General features: G+C 56.0%; 3 protein-coding genes across 3 annotated transcripts; 2 read left to right on the top strand and 1 right to left on the bottom strand.

Moving 5' to 3' along the window:
• Positions 1-5061: 5061 nt before the first annotated feature.
• N7482_004887 (putative C6 finger domain protein) lies at positions 5062-6398 on the top strand (the record flags this gene model as incomplete). Its single annotated transcript, XM_056687012.1, has 3 exons — positions 5062-5179; positions 5350-5688; positions 5767-6398. 3 exons carry the CDS (start codon positions 5062-5064, stop codon positions 6396-6398), a joined length of 1089 nt encoding a protein of 362 aa, XP_056542567.1.
• A 4845-nt stretch (positions 6399-11243) lies between these two features.
• Positions 11244-12439, bottom strand: N7482_004888 (uncharacterized protein; the record flags this gene model as incomplete). The annotated part of the gene is made up of 3 exons (XM_056687013.1): positions 11244-11377; positions 11460-11963; positions 12130-12439. 3 exons carry the CDS (start codon positions 12437-12439, stop codon positions 11244-11246), a joined length of 948 nt encoding a protein of 315 aa, XP_056542568.1.
• A 375-nt stretch (positions 12440-12814) lies between these two features.
• Positions 12815-15532, top strand: N7482_004889 (Nitrogen regulatory protein nrfA; the record flags this gene model as incomplete). The annotated part of the gene is made up of 3 exons (XM_056687014.1): positions 12815-13203; positions 13289-15153; positions 15282-15532. 3 exons carry the CDS (start codon positions 12815-12817, stop codon positions 15530-15532), a joined length of 2505 nt encoding a protein of 834 aa, XP_056542569.1.
• Positions 15533-16514: the final 982 nt, after the last annotated feature.

Raw genomic sequence — 16514 nt, forward strand, 5'->3', positions numbered from 1 at the left:
GGGAATGACTCTATATCAACTCGGACTCGGTACAATTGAACCCGTGGACTCCATCGTATGCAACTCTGCCGGTCTGTCTTCTATACTCCAAACCACCGCGAATTCTACACGAGGGCGAATCCCCAGGAAGGATGGGATCATCATCATGATGGGCTAGAATCCGGGCCGAGATAATGAATGAGCCTGATGAAGACAGCGGGGCCTCCATACTTTTCCCTCGGACGAGAATGCGGCTGTGGGGGCCTCAACCGATCATAAAGGGGTGATTCGGTGACTCTGCAGCCTTGGCCTTCGTATTGCGTATTGTGGTAGTCAACTCCGTCGATTGATGGGCTCCCAGGAAGCTGTCCTGCCCTCGAAGATGCGAGTTGTGAATTCAATGCAGCACCAACTGAACCCCCCTCTTCCACTAGCTATCCTGGGACACTGCCGGGCTCGTCCGCACTCGTCCGCACACTGGCTATCCTCGAACAAGGCGTGAGATATGCAAATCCAACGGAGGCACGCTTCCAAAATGGGAGGAGGTCCGAAAGGATGGGCGATGAGGACGGAGAGTGCCCGACTGCTCACTCCCAGGTGTTCCGCCAGCATCTCGCAGTTCTTGGACCTGTGGCAGAACGTATACCCCCCCCCCCCCCCCCCTTCTTCCCCCCCATCGAATCATCCCCCCACTGGTGTTGCACGATGTACTCCCGCAAAGCCCTGTCGGCACTTGGCTTTGGCAGGCTAGAAACATGGCTCCGGGCTAACCCCGGAGCGGTCTAGCGGGGCAGGCCAACGCGGTGCTGGTGCTGGCGGGGCCGAGCCAGTTGGGCAATGGGTCGAACGTCAGACTGGGCGTCGGAGATTGCGTGAAACGGTGGTCCTAGTGGCAGGCGTCGTTGAGACCGTGCGGACCGTGTGGACCAGGTACACAGTGTGAACAGGACCGTGTGGACGAGGAGGTGCACGGTGGTGGTACTCCGGACCCAAAAATTGGGCCGTATAGATCTGTCGCGGCCGATGCCGAATGGCCCTTCTCGAACAACTCTGATACCACATCATTCTCCAGGTTTTCTTGGCTGGTCTCGAAAATCAGAAACACCGCGAGTCGGCGTTGGACCCTTGTTTCATTCCTCCGATCGACGTTGGGTGGGGTGGGCCCCATCTCAGCCCACCGAGGCCTCCTTTTTCCTGGCGGAGGGGGCTCGGAGAAGCATGCGCTTCTGGTGCTTTGCTGGGCCACCCCCGCAGAGTCGAGTCGGCCCTGGCCTCAGCAGGTACGGAGTATCCGTACCTCGATGGACGTACTGACCCCCCATCCTCCCCTCCGTCCAGTCGTCCACGCAGAAGGGGGAGATGGTGAGGCGCAAGTCTCATCGCGAAGGTTTCTGAAATCCGGGGGCAGTCAGCTGATCCATGAGACCCCCCGATTCTGGACGAGGTTCATGGACTGCGGAATCAACCGCCAGTGCATCGCGTGCTTGACACTCGCGCGGCAAGATATGGACCTCCTCTGCCGGCTGGAAATGCACCCCGATCTCTAAGGATGACGCCCCCCCCTGCCCAATCAGACTTGGGATCCTCTCCTTGCAAGGTGCGGGCTCGTCGATCTTTTACCCGAGTGCGTCGGATGGTGCGAGAAGGCGATGCGGGGCCGGCCTTGTCGGGCTGTGTCCTGTTCCCTTCCCAAAGGGCGAGCCAGTACGGAGTACTTCCACCGCGCCTTCGTACGGAGGAGAGGTGACGGCGTATCGAAGCCCGCGGAAAGTGTGTTATGCACGACCCAGAAACGCCCCCGGAGGCAGAGGCACCCTATGACGAGCCGTGCTGGCTGCCCCCAGAGGCAACACGCCATCCGACGAAGATCGTGTCCACCGTCCAAGACAAATAGACTCCGTCCAAAGCCACGCCGAATGGGACACGTTTCTGCGCTTCCGCAGCCAGTGGGCGATGGTCACCCCCTTTTGGTTTTGATTGGGGGGTTATTTTATTTTGCGATTTTAATTAGCTCCTGAGCGAGAGTCGCGACAAGAGGCGATAACAGAGCAGAGCGAGCCTCGTCAGCCTTTATCCGTCTCCAGTCTCGAGTCTCCGCCGATCTCGTGGCAGGCCAATGCTCGAAACGAGCCTACCCGAATCCCTCGGTCGGCTGGCCGGGCCCTTGTTCGTAGAACCTTCCCTTCTGTCTCCGTTCGCCTCCCCCAAGGAAGCTCGCTTGCGGCTTCGAAGAAGAAAAGAACAGCGATCTTAGAGCCTGCCCCTCGGTCCGACGGGTGCCAAGGTGTTTCTGTAACGCGCTACCGCGTCGCGATGATCCTTAATCAAACCTTGACGGAGGCCCCACATCGGGCGGGTCCTTGTTACAGAGTTGGCAAGGAAGACGCAAGATCGGGGGATTCTGCGACTGGACGTCGGTGCTCACCGTGGACGGTGGCGATGGAGGCATGTCAGTGGCCTAGGTGGTCAAGCCTTTCGGACCGATGTCCCAACTGGGGAGTCGCCCCATGTCGCTGGATGGGAAATTATGTCACGATAGGTATACCTCTGGGATACTTTCGCCCTTCATCCGTCGCGAGCCTCGGGCCCGGCCCCTTGGGGGCCTCAGGGCGGGTGTGCTCGTGCACATCGTTGGGAGTCGATATATGTAATTAAGATTGTCGTGATGGACCAGCGCGTGCCCTTCACCCAAGGAACAAGCTCGCGTATCCTCATCGTACCGATACACTGGATCGGTCGGCCAAGAGAGGAGGACAAATCTCATTGGCGAGCCTTCCGCCGCATGGATCGTGGAAAGTCGTTGAATTTTCCCGTATATATATATATATATATAAAAAAAAAGAAGACTAAAAAAACCACATCCGGTTTCAACAGCGAGTTTGCTTGTAGGGAGATTAAGCTAATGCTACTGTCAAGCCCCGGGACGTGCCTAAGGCTCGAACCAAAGGACTAGTCTGGGAACCCAAACCCAAACTAAAACAGTATATTAAAAAAGGGGGAGGCAGTTCAACGGAAAAGCAATGCGAAGCCAAAATGAGAGAAAAAAAAAAAAAAAAAAAAAAAAAGCAAATATACCTCAGGGACAAAAAAACCCGCAACAGATCCATTACGTGCGTGCTGTGCTCGGTATGAGCTGATACACCGCAGCCGTGGACCCTGAATCTGTTTTTAGTACCAATCAATCTGTGGTTCGTGACTGGGCGATTCAATGGTATTATCCGTGCAAATTTTCGCCAACAGCACGGCGTACTCCGACGCCAGGATTCAACGGCCCTTGGCCTGCTCGAGGATGATGATCTCATTGGGATTGCTTCTTTATTGGCGAATCCCGGGAATGGGTCTGATCGTGGAGCTAGCTGCAAAACACCCCTTCGAGAAGCCATCAAGGTTTCTAGTGATCACCTCCGGAATGACCAGAGACAGAAGGTTCTTTGGGCCCAATGGGCCCTAGGGAACAACAAGCTCATTGGTTTCAGCTGCGGACCCAAGCTTCCATCGCCAATCCGGTGGATGGGACTTGAAGGAATAATTCCCCAGTTCATCAAGGATTGACAGGTATCCTGCCTGGCCCTATGCCCAAAGCGGTGCTGCGCGACCAAGTTCCAGCACCCACCCCCGACCCACCGTGTCAGGGCTCCCAGACCATGGTTCTTTGCCTCTGCCTCATTTGCCATGAACCGGCCCTGGGGGGGGGGCTTTTCTATCGTACGCAATCAGGGGCTCTTGGGGGTTTACCTAATCGGGCGCGTGGCCAGAGTAATGCAAAGTACGGATGCCTCCAGTAGTTTTTAAAAAAGAAACATTGGAGCCAATAAAAAATTATGCAACAAAATGTGAAGGGCCAAAAAAAATCGGCCAAAATTTATCAGACAATACTGCAAGAGAGATCATACTCTATAGTCTAAAGCAATTGCCCAAATGTCTCCAAAGTGTAATTGATGTCCTGGTGAGGAAGTTCTCCCCGGGAGGCCCCTGAGTTGGGTCTGAGATCATCGATGTGGTCCATGACAATGACCTGCAGTTGATTTGGGCTAAGTTCGATACATCCGTCTTGGTCTTAGTGTCGGTCTGATGCAGAGCCACCTTGTTCCACGTACGGAGTACAGTGGAATAAACTGTGAAATAAAAAAATTAAAATCAAAAAAAGAGAGGGAAAAAAAACAAAACCAGCCCTTGGGCGTTTCACCCCGCGATTAGCTTCCTGTCTCTTCGAGTCTATAGGACATCCTCGATCTTCCTTCTCTCTTCTCTGTTCTACCACAATCCACTTCATACACTCCTTTGGTTCCTCTTTTTCCTTTCTACTTCACCTTACTAATCTCTTTCTGGTTATTACTCTTTGGTCCCTTTTTCCCGATCTCATACTGGATCACGATACCATTCTAGACCCTCAAACGTCTATCCGTCCGCCCACCCAAACTCGAACCTTCCCCCCCTTTCATGAAGGACTCTAATTACTATTATTATCATTGATTAATTGGCAAATTACTGGGCTCAGCCGGGGTTCGCGGACCTAAACTGCAGCCAATTTATCCTCGACCGTCCATACCTTCCATCACCAGTGCGTTTCTGGCGGCGAAACACACCACGACTACACCCACCCACACCCACGCACACACAACTACGACACACACAACTACGACTACGACTACAACTGCGACTGCGACTGCCACTGCGACTTTGACTGCGACTACGGGCCCCTCCTCCGCCCCCCTCTGACACTCTGCGACAGCACTGTTCTGAAACGCGCGCAATACCCTTCCTGGTCCAGTGTGGCGCAGGGTGGACCTGAAGGCTCAGACACTTTGGGATTCTTGTCGGTGCAATCGTCATCGTCCGGACCTTGCGATCCCTCGGCTGCGCACCCTTTCTCGGTCCCAATCTTTCTCTCGCGCACGCAGAGGGTGCGTGCATGGCCTGGCATCTCGTGATTTCACATCTGCCCCAGCTCACATCGAGAGACAAATTCACCCTGTTTGCCTAGTCCCATTGAACCGAGGGTACAGGTACCCTTTTGCACAAGTGAAGCGCTATTGATGCGCTTCGGACCGGTGCCGTGATAAGAGCTCGCTCATGGGAGCTATGCCCGCGGTTATCGAGGAGATGGAAACAACACCGAATTCGCAAGCCGCGATGGATGCAAACGCGGCGGATAAAAAGCGCAACAAGTTGGGGTATCATCGGACATCGGTCGCCTGTGGTCAGTACATCACCGCAGCATCGCGATAGTAATCTCGTTTCGGTTCTTCGCATGTTCCCGCGGCGCCGTCGCGTGGGCTTTTGCGCAGGGAAACTAGGACGATGGGAGTGCTATACGGGGTGCTGCCATCACGCAATTATAGTTCCAGCTAAACTGATTTCTTCTCGCAGTACATTGCCGGCGACGGAAGATCCGGTGTTTGGTGGCAGCAGACGATGCACAAGGACGGTGCGAGAACTGTATCCGGTTGCGAAAGGAATGTCAATTCTTCCCCGTCGACCAACAACCTCCTGTGGAGAAGAAATCGCGACCCAACTCGAGACTGGAGGCTGGATCCGCCGACCCCTCGGCGACAACGCCCCTGTCATCCTCACCAACGAACATGAATCCTGACTCAGTCGAGCCTTTCTATCCATATGCTCAAGTCCCAATCGGCGCGTCTTCGGGGGACATGGCGGCTTTTAACCCCGGCGCATTTGCGGCCACTCAGATACCGGGGTTCACACCTGGTACGTTTGCGGTTTATAGTTGATGGACGGCAAAATATGTCTCAGCAGTGCCAGAATGCTGATGTTCATCTCCATTAGATCGACCTATGGGACCGGGAGAATTCTCAAGTCTGACGACAATGGAAGGAGGACTTGCCTGGGATGAGTTTACGACGATACCCGACCCACAAATGATGGCGACGATGAACGCAGGTAAAGGCCAGATGATGAATTTGGCACCACATGCCTGGAATCCTGCAGCCGTACCAGCAGCAATGTCCCCCAATTCACCCATGTCCGGCGCATCGCCAATGGCTGGTCAAGCGCAGCCCATGCACCCCGGACCAGCTTATGCCATGCAGCCTGACGGATCAGTCTGGCCAGTACCGCCGCAGCCGTCAAGGACCATGAGTTACCCTGGTCAGGACATGAGTTCTTCCTTTCCCAGTCACTTTCAACCGCAGATGACCCCGGACCTCAAACGCAGGATGACCACACCGGCACACCCGACCGGCTCCCACAGTGCCCCCGGACCCAGCCCCGACATGCAAGCGCCGCCCGCCGTCCCTTACCAGGCCCAAGCCGGCATGGGCTTCACGCAATGGCCTCAGATGAATGCTATACCCGGTATGGGTCTGGTACCGTACCCTATGTATGCCGGCGACGTCCCTCAACAATTCGCTCACCCCCCGATGGGACACCCGGGGCAGCCAGGAAGGTCGGGGCCATAACAACACATTTGACCTCCCTTCTCAACTCGCGACCTCCCATTCGCCCCAGCTTCTTCTTTCTCCGGGTTCATCTTTGGCCATGGCTCTTTCAATTCGCCTGCTTCCATCGGACCCGGAACCTCGTCACGTTATACCACATACGCACATTCCTAGACGGCTTGTTTCATTTCTAAATACCCCGTGGGATATACTGTTTTGGGCTTTTCTTTTTCCTTTGCATGCTTCTCTTCAATTTCCGGTTTTCGCCTCATCCTCATATACCGTGGCGGGTCTGCTTTGCAGATAGTCATTAGCGGGCGCAAGGGTTTTGGGTGGCATTTTCCGTTTGATCCTATCATGGCATGGCCCAACCTTTCATCTATGTTCTCCCAATATTTCCTCTCTATCGCGCCGGCCTTTTTTGCACCGAGCTCGATTTTCTTTTCCGTTTTTGGCTTCCTCTGCTCTACTTGCTGATTTTTCATGATCTTTTGTGGTCGAATCTGATGCTTTGGTTCGGTTGGTTCTCCTTGAATTGGAGCTTCACTTCACTCGACTCCCATTGGAGAGGCTTTGTTTTCGGGCATCTATAGACCTTTTTTGCTTCCCCTCCTTGGTCCCTCTTCTATTTCCTTTCACCCTTCTTTTTTTCCATCCCTTCTGCTCCTTTTTTCTTCTCATTCCTCTTCTGCTGACCCTAGCTGTTTCCACGGAGATACACATCTCTTGTTCTCCCTTATGCGCATGATTTGATTGCATCCATCTGTCAATTCTTCTTTTGGAGCCCAAGCTGTCGCACCAGGTCCAGTCGGTCTCGTCGGTTGATGCAAGGGGAAACACCAACAGGACGACTTGTGGGGGGGACACGATTGCAATCCTGCCCGGCAAACGTGCAGTCAGACACCCGCTGGGAATAAGACCTAGAGATTGGGTTTGAGATAACGCTGACGCTACGAACCGCCAGCTGTTACCAAGATACCGAGACTTTCCACGTCACGACATTAATTCAGGATGTCGAGCCCGGATTCTGTGAGGATAGCATACTGTACATATTACATTCTATACATGGAACTGGATCTACATACTACTTGATCACTCAATCCTCTTTGGTCGGGCGTAATTGCGAGTTTCGGCTCGCCTTATTATGCGACGCATACAACACTGCTCGGGGACGAACTATGCTACTAACTGCAACTGCGAGCAAGGCACGAGGTCAATGCTTGAAGGGGACCCGGAGGCGAAATCGGACCAGCCATTTGAGCGTCGTCCAAGCGTGTGCCGATGTCCGTGGTGATCATTCCTTGCCACTACAATGATCTCTTCTCGCCGTCTACAGGAACCAACCACCTTGAATGCTCGGCGCCAATTCTCAAGATAGGAATGATGCACGTGTCGTTATCTCACTGCCACTCCACTTCGCGGAAAGCCAGAAAGCCACACTGCCCCCAAACGAGCTCTGTGCTTTGGTGAGAAAAGCAAGAGGCCAGTTGACGGGCAGCAAGATCTACGCGGGCCTCACTCTTCGGTTGAGAGAGGAGATATCTCTCCGACACCGTCTCAACCCCATTGACCTGGCATAGGGTTTGCCCGTCCATCTACAGGAAGCTGGGCTTTCTTGGGGATACACGGACCGACTTTATAGATCGGGCTCATGCTTATCCCGCAAGGGGTTGCAGATGAATACGACATTTTGATAGGAGCGAAGGGGCCCTGGCAATCAGACTATCGGTCGGAGGTGCTCTTTCTCCTCGGAGATGAAATGCACGCGCATCTGGCCCTTACCGAGGCTAAACCCGGCTCATGGCGTCCGTTGCAGGCATACCCAATCATGGCCCGGAATGCCGGGGCACGTCTCTCCTGTCCTGGATGAGCGTCCTGATACGCATCTCATATCTACGAGAGATGTCGACACATCGAAATGGAGTTATCTGCCGTATCTTCGTCTTCGGGACGGATGACTGGACGACTGGATGAAGATAAGGGCCGATCATTGACGTGCTCGCAGGTTACCGCCACGAATGGGGGATCACCCGGAGATCCGTCGCACCAGGCGCTCTGGGGTTAAGAATCTGGAGATAGCAGCAGAATGGACCCGGTCGGACGGTGGACCTGTACCACTCCACCCGCCACTCCGACCCAGCGGTGAACTCTGATACTCTATCAGTGCGGGAATCCATCAGTGGGCGCTGGGCGAGACAGGTCTCATCGGGTCCGGTAGAGGGGCTGATAGCAGGCCAGGAGAGAGAGAGAGAGAAATGATGTGCCGGGTGATCTTCGAACTTTGTGCTTTCTGGTCAGGGGCCAGCCTCTCTTATCTTCCTGTTGCGATATGCAGACTTATCGGGCTGCTGTGCTGGGTCCGTTTGGCATGATCCATGCGTTATCCCTCGTCGTATCGGCCAGGATAGTTGGCCATGGAATGCCGGGGCTTGGGTAGCGTCACGCCTTATCGAAACCGTGGTGGGTGATAACCACACGCTCCGTGAACGTCCATGCGGCGAGATATATATAGAAGGGCCACACTTCGTCGTCTCACGGCCCTTCTCTGCGGATTTCTCTCTCCGTCCTGGTGGCCTGTTGACCGGTTGACCGGTTGACCGGTTGACTTCAGCTCTCTGGAATCTCTGGCCTCGATTTCCAGGCAGGCTCACGACAGCCACGGTAACTTTACCTGCTTTCCCTGGGGCCTGGTATGTTACATATGCGCAGTGTCCGTTTCTTGCCTCCACGCTCTCGGCTTTCCCCGTCGCTTTGCGGGCTTGCTTTCTCTCATGCCATCTGGTCTGGTCTGCTGGCCTCCCATTTCTCTTAACCGCAGAAGCCGCTCTGAAAAAGAAAACCCCAGCACCTCCGCCCTTCTTTCCCCCCCCTCTTCTTTCCCCCCATTTCCCTTTCACCCCCCTCCCCACCAACCTAGACGACTGTTGTGGGGCGGGGAAATAACCCAAGTCCGCCGCCGTCCAAAGTACCACCACCTCTGCGGCCTTTCGCTAGCATGCTCACTGCAGGAGCGCCACGGCCCACTTCAGCCCGGCCTGGTCGGCACGATGCTGGCCATGGACGCATTATGTGTCCCCTAAGTGGTCCGGCTTGAATCGGGCCTTGCGAGGAGGGGCCTCTGTACCAGACCAGGCCGGACGATTCAGCACTACGCACTACACACCCTGCTCGCCAGCAACCGAGCAGCACTCCATCATTGGGGCCGGTCATCGCCACACCCGGTGCTCCATACTCAGTCCTCCATACATAATGGACCTATTTACATCCCCCTCTGGACCATCCCGGACGAGGCTCGTGAATACCATAAACTTGATACAAGCTGAGAGTGACCTACACACGCGACAACGGCTCGGGAGGTCGGTGCCGATCATTTGGTGAATGAGACATCCAAGCCCGAACGGCAAGAGACCATGCGACTATGGGAGATGAACTAACCACCACGCCGTCCTGGTTCCAACTAGCTCCTGGGCTCCTCGTGTCGACCCATTCCCACAGCTGTTCAGAGCTCTCCTGGATCCCGCGTCTATCAGCAAATGACCTCGCCTAATTACTACGCTTGGCGGCTTATCAGGCTTTATCTCCTCTATCTCCTCCCAGCTCGGCCTATCGGGACGAGGCGTGGATTCCCCCGTCCTTCAGTGGAGCCGGGCTCGTGGAGCCAAGAGTTTGGAAGGATGATGATCGGATGTTCGATGATGTCGCTGTGCCTCAGCCTCTGTTCCTCCTCTTGCGACCGGAGCTGGTCCAACACATCCCCAAAGACAAGGTCAACAAACTCTGATTGCACCACGCGAAATCGCCCCCTGCCCTAACTCGATGGGCCCTGGGTCTATTACCGGATCCGGCCAGCCCTTCCGACCATTCCCCCACACCCCGACATGAGGGGGTTTCCAATCCGTCCAATGCCCACCGTGGTTCTCGGGAAAGGCCAAGAGCGCCCGGCGTGGGATCGTGGGTGATCAGCCCCCCGGACGTTACTGCGAGAGGGCCGGAGATGAGAACCGTCCCATTGGCGGCGAAGGAGCGTTGGCTAAACCATCAGCAGAAAGGTTTGAGGGAAAGAAGGGGGAAGGGGGCGCAATTTAGCCGTGGAATGAGAAACTATCCGCTTGCGCTGTCCCCGCGAAACCGACCAAATATTGAAGGATGAGAGTGGAGGTCTGGACGAAGCGCACACGCTGAGTGGACGAAAAGGCGCGGAGGAATTTCCCTTGACCGCCAGCCAGCGAACCGCCACCAACGGGTGGAAAGCTAATTACCAGATGGCGGAGCACGGCATGCAATACGGCTGGATACACGGTTCGGGTAATGTAGGGATGAAGCTGCGCCGGTGAGTCGCTTCCTCTATACGGCGGTGCTGGTCGCTGTTATACTGTCCTCCGTCCCCGGACGTTCCTGTAAGTGTCGGTCGGAAATCGTGGGACTTTCTGATCTATGGATCTCTCGGATCTCTCGGATGGATCAGATCAATCCCCTTCGACCTCGTAACTATTCCCGGGCGTTCCTCATCCATCCTGCCAGGAAGCCCCGAAGAGGCGCCGACGGTCGCAGGTCCCGCGACAGAAGCCCCGTAGAACGTTTGTTATCGCCTTGCTCGGGCGCCATCCTATCTCCGCCCCGCCGACAGGCCTCCACTGCCAGGAGATTGGACCATTTGACTGACAATTTACATTTGGCAATATTAATGAACCTCTTCCCTCTCTTCCCTTCCCCCCGCGCCCCCCTCCTTCTGGTGCAGAGAAATTGGGGTCTCGCATGATGGCGGAGCGGCCAGGATCTTGACTAGACAGCACGAATAACTACACCCATTCTATGACTCTTTTCAAGTCTTCCGTCCTCTTTCTCTGTTGTCTGCTCGGTCTTGCTCTATTTTCCCGCCTGGGCCTCTTCGTGCTGGATTGCTTCCGGTTCGGACCCAGCTCCACCGGGCGCATTAAGCGTATCCACTCGATCATGGTCATAGCTGGTACTTCCGGGCCCTCGCCATGCCGTCGGGAGAACTGTACGGAGTAGTTTGCCTGTAACTCTTGTCGCGCGCGCCGCCTTTCCCCGGCGCAAGCCTCAGTGCCCTGGTAAAAGTACCTGCATCGAACAGGGTCTCGGTCCCCCATCGGCCCATCCTGGTGCCTGTCCGCCCATTAGTCCGCGAGCTGCCCTTCGGACTCGGCCCGATGGTGCGCGTTCCGGACTTTGGTGCCGTCGCTTTCATTCGAGGATGAGGCGAACATTGAACATCGTGGCTGTTGAGTCCGTGAGTCTGATGGCCCGTGGGGAGGCCAGGCTCGTGCGGTGGCCATAGCTGCTGCGGCATGTACCCTCCGTCCGGAGGAGACTGGAGACGGAAGACTGGAGACTGGGGCCTGGAATCCGGAGTCTGGAGACTGGACAGAGGAGACGGGTACGTGGTTGTTCGGCCCAGCCGGGAGCGCCGATTCGTGGGAAAGGCAATGAAGCAGAGGCCATGTCGAAACAGCCCAGCTGAGTTCCTCGTGGACTTGTGAACTAGCCCGCCGGGCGGGTGTGGCGCGCCGCATGAATTATGTCGACAAGGGGTTCGATGTGGATGGAGTCGTAGAGCGTCGTAGACTGCATTGTGCAGTATACATCTGAAGCCACGGTGGTCCGTGTTGCCGAGGCAGAGCGTAGTCGGGCAGCCTCAAGTGGGCATGCCGGGGGAAGGCCAGCGTACATGGCTAGTTCCTCTGTTAGTTCACTTTTTAGTTGCTAATGGCGCCTTCAGCGACATGCGAACCGCCGTGGCCGTACCGGTTTTCATCGGTATTTATGTGTATTACCATTACCGTCGAGTCTTGCTGAACTTCGTCCACCACCGACCGCATCGCCAGATTCCCCGAGTCCGCTTCCCCCATTTCCCTTTTCATATCATCCTCTCTTCCTGTTCCTCTCCTCTTCTCTCCTCTCCGTCCCTCTCTATTATTCCTAGGATCCTTTCTCCTCTGCTCGCCAATCCCTCCAAACCGATATCCCTCCGCCGGCTCTCGCACAATCCCTCTTTGGGCTCGTCCTCCCCGTCTTCCCGGCGCAATCTCACCTCGGGGCATGAGCGTTTGGAGGGTCTAGCCCCCCTCCACATCACAGAGCAGAAAAAAACCGAGCACGTAGATCGGCTTGCAGGCTGGGTGGTGGTACTTCTTCCCATCGTGAGTATCCTGCTGGTCGTGGAGTCACCCTCTTCCTCGTCTCGTTCGAAGTAAAAGCGGTACTGACGTCCATGCGGACCCTGGTCGTGGGCTGCGCCATCCTGCCAATCGCCTCGCTCGGCTGCACTCGATCTCTCTTCCCCCGGTAAAGGTTTCGTTTACGGCGGGTACGGGGGAATTTCAATCTAAACCACCTCATACCTCCCCCCGCCGCCGTCTATATCTGCCTTCTCTTCTCGCCTGCCCCCCCTCTCCTCTCCGTCTCCTCTGGATACCATGGAGGGAATGAACCATGGAGGGCATGGGCATGGGCGTGGGCATGGAGCTACCCGACCGCCGCAGCCATCCGCGCTGGCCTTCCCCGGCATCGACATCGATTCGCACATGAGTTCCGACGACTTCTCCTTCGGCTCCCCCTTCAGCCCCGCCAACTCCAACGCCCAGGACGGCATGCTTTCGGACTCCATTTTCCCCGAGTGGAAGACCGGTGCCCCGCGTGGTGGCGACAGTCCCGAGGAGTTGCAGAAGAATGATCCACTAGCTGCTCAGATCTGGAGGCTCTACACTCGAACCAAATCGCAGTTGCCGAACCAGGAGCGCATGGAGAATCTGACATGGCGCATGATGGCTATGAGTCTAAAACGCAAGGAACGTGAGCAGGCTCGGTAAGTCGCCCGTCGAATCCATCTGTCCCGCCTTCTTCCCTCCCTTTTCCCCCTCGACCAGACAGCTCATTTCTTGGCCCTGCAGGACGTCCCAAGCCCAGGTCGACACCATCAGTCCCACCCCGAGCGGCATCGCGCAGCTGCGGCTGTCGGACCAGGCGTCGACCAACTCCCCCGGAATCAACTCGAACATGAACCTCGAGGCGACGCCCGACCCGATGAACCTGGATGACTTCATCGTCCCCTTCGACTCCCCTGTGGAGTATGCCTCACACCCCGCCGCCGACCGTCACTTCACTGCGACCCCGACTGTCTCGATCCCCATTAAAGCGCGCAAGGACCATCCCATGAACGACTCGGCCGCCGCCGCGTCATTCCCACATCCGCCGCAGGATCAGCGCAAGAACAGCGAGTTCGGGTACGTGGCCCGTCGAGTGCGCAAGACCAGTGTCGATGAGCGCCAGTTTTTCGCGGGTCTGACCGTGCCGACTCGCAAGCGACCTGCCGACTCGTCGCCTCAGGTGCCGCCCGTGTCCAACGCCATGCTGGCGCAACATTCCGAACTGTCCGCTGCGCTCCCAGATTACTCGTTGGATCACCCCCCAACCGCCTTTGCGATGCCCGGTAACGGTACGCTAGGTGGACGTCGCCCACAACATCACCACACCTGCAGCATTCCTTTCAGCCTGGATACCTTTGGTGTGAATGAAGAGCAAAACATCCACTCCGCGGGGCCCTACCAGCAGCACTTTACTTTCTCTCCCTCCGACTCTCCTCTGACTGCTGGCAACCCATTTTCCAATCTGTATGCGCAGACACCACTGGCATCGTCCCTCAACTCGACCGAGTTCTTCTCTCCGCCACCATCCGGCTACCAGTCGACTGTGTCGACTCCCCAACCCATCTACGAAGGAGAGCAGTCCATGTTCTTCAACGATGTGCCGTCTGGAGAATCTCAGACCCAGCGCCGCATCCCCAACTACATCCAGCAACGGACATCCAACCTGTCGGCGTCGCTCCAGCCACGCCACATGTTTAACACGTCCAACGGCGAGTTTCCATCTGCCAGTGCTGTCACAGGCCCGCCCACGACGATGCACCAATCCGGGTTCTCGGTTCCACCACCGCAGCATGTGGACCCCTCGCAAGTTCTTGGTCCCGGCGAGTTTTCTTCAACCGCGCCGACTAACAGTATGTTCACATTCGGTGGCGACTCCGATAACGAGGAGGAGGATAGCACTGCCTTTGAACGTGGGGCGATGGCCATGTCCCATGACTTCCACTCCATGGACGACGGGGATATGCATGCGGGTCTCGCCTGGGATACCGGCTTCCATGGGTCTGTCCAATCACTGCCTGGCTTCAATGGCCAGCATCGCAAGCATGTCACTATCGGCTCAACGGACATGATGGATGGTCCTCCTGACTGGCAGCACGCCGGGAGTCTGGGTCGTGGGCATGGTGCGGCCGCCTCTGTCAGCGAGGTGCGCAATCGAGAGCAGGATCCTCGGCGTCAGAAGATCGCTCGCACTACCTCGACCCCGAATGCCCCTGGCCTGCTGCGCCAGAGCATGAATGGAATAGCCAGTGGCCCGCCCACCAACCATCCATCCCCCAACACGCCTCCCGAATCTGGTCTCAGCAGTGCCGTGCCATCACGTCCCACTAGTCCTGGCGGATCCAAAAATGGTGACCCCAATGCCGGACCGACGACCTGCACCAACTGCTTCACTCAGACTACTCCCTTGTGGCGCCGCAACCCTGAGGGTCAGCCGCTGTGCAATGCGTGTGGCCTGTTCCTGAAGCTTCACGGAGTTGTCCGCCCACTGTCACTCAAGACCGACGTCATCAAGAAGCGCAATCGCAGCAGCGCTAACAGTCTGGCTGTCGGCACATCCCGCTCCTCCAAAAAGTCCTCCCGCAAAAACTCAATCCCGCATACGCCTTCCAGTTTAGCCGCCTCTCGTGCACCGAGCGGCAACACTTCCGAGTCCCCCCTGCCATCGGAGGATCCAACACGATGGGCAAACCTGGCGTGATACCGATCGCTGCTGCCCCGCCCAAGGCGGGTCCTCCAGCCGGCATTGCCTCGGCCCGTGCTGGGGTGCAGGTGGCTCCCAGGCGGCCGCGGCGTCTGGAGAAGGCTCCGGTCGGATCCGACCCGGACACGGACGACAGCCCCAAGACCAGCAGCATATCCGCTGGCCGGTCCAAGGTGGTGCCCCTGGCGCCCGCCATGCCACCTGCAGCCGCAAACCCAGCCAACCACAGTATCGCAGGTGGCCAGGGTGCGAGCCAGGAGTGGGAGTGGCTGACGATGAGTCTGTGAAACGGCCTTACCCTTGCGGCACTCCCTTCTGGAGCACGATTTTCCTTCTTCTGTCGATGTCTCGATGTCTCGGTATGACCGGGATGGGCCACCGCCTCTTTAATCGCATCCATACACGACTAATCCCCTCTTGCTGGTGGTCCCCCGTGGATTTGCGAGTCTCATGCTTCTATGCTTTTGCTCCCTTTTATTTCCCACTGTCTCTTATACGTTACGTGTGCTTGATGATCTGTGTGATTTGATTGATACAATCGCGTCTGTCCGGCACCCGAGTTGCTTTTTTTCTGTTCTGTTTTTCTTATGTGCAACTCGGGACCGGGCAGAAGTGCGCATCTCTTGTCTGAATTTATTCTTGTTTGTTTCATTTTTATCTTTTTTAACGAGCTCTTGGTTTTTTGACTCTTTATCTATGATGCGCTGCTGAGCAGGCCCGGTGTGATGATAGGACTTTTTTCATATTTAGATTTGAATCTGACTACGATTGTTATGACATTGAGTCTATGTTCAGAAATCGTGCAGTCATGATCCTGGAGTAGTCAGTCAGCTTGTGCCGACCATATCGATAGTTAGGTATTCTTGGTGCTTTGGCGATCTCGCCATCCCTAGCTCGTAGATTCATTTATGGAACAGCAAGCAACACAAACGCAGGACTCCGCTGCTCAAATTGATTTCATTAGTTTCTATCCAGTGTTCTCGGAACCGCGGAGTAAGGAGAATCTCTTTTTTCGCCTTTGACCCATTGGTTGGAACATGAAGAGGGGCAGCCTGTCGTACCACGTTGGGATGCAGAACAGATAAGGTATGCTACCATTGTAGTCCGTGGTGTATCGCCTTGAAACCTCATTTTCCAACCTTGCATGGGCGGTGATTGTTTGGTCTAGAGGAATGCCATTGGAGGTGAGACTGGAGTTCGACATGATCTGGTATGTCGGCCAAGTACGAGTGAACACCATCCAGTAAAACTGCCCGTCTGCCTGGCGAC

Source organism: Penicillium canariense (assembly GCF_028826845.1).
Source record: "Penicillium canariense strain IBT 26290 chromosome Unknown utg000003l_segment0_segment0, whole genome shotgun sequence".
Taxonomy (NCBI): domain Eukaryota; kingdom Fungi; phylum Ascomycota; class Eurotiomycetes; order Eurotiales; family Aspergillaceae; genus Penicillium; species Penicillium canariense.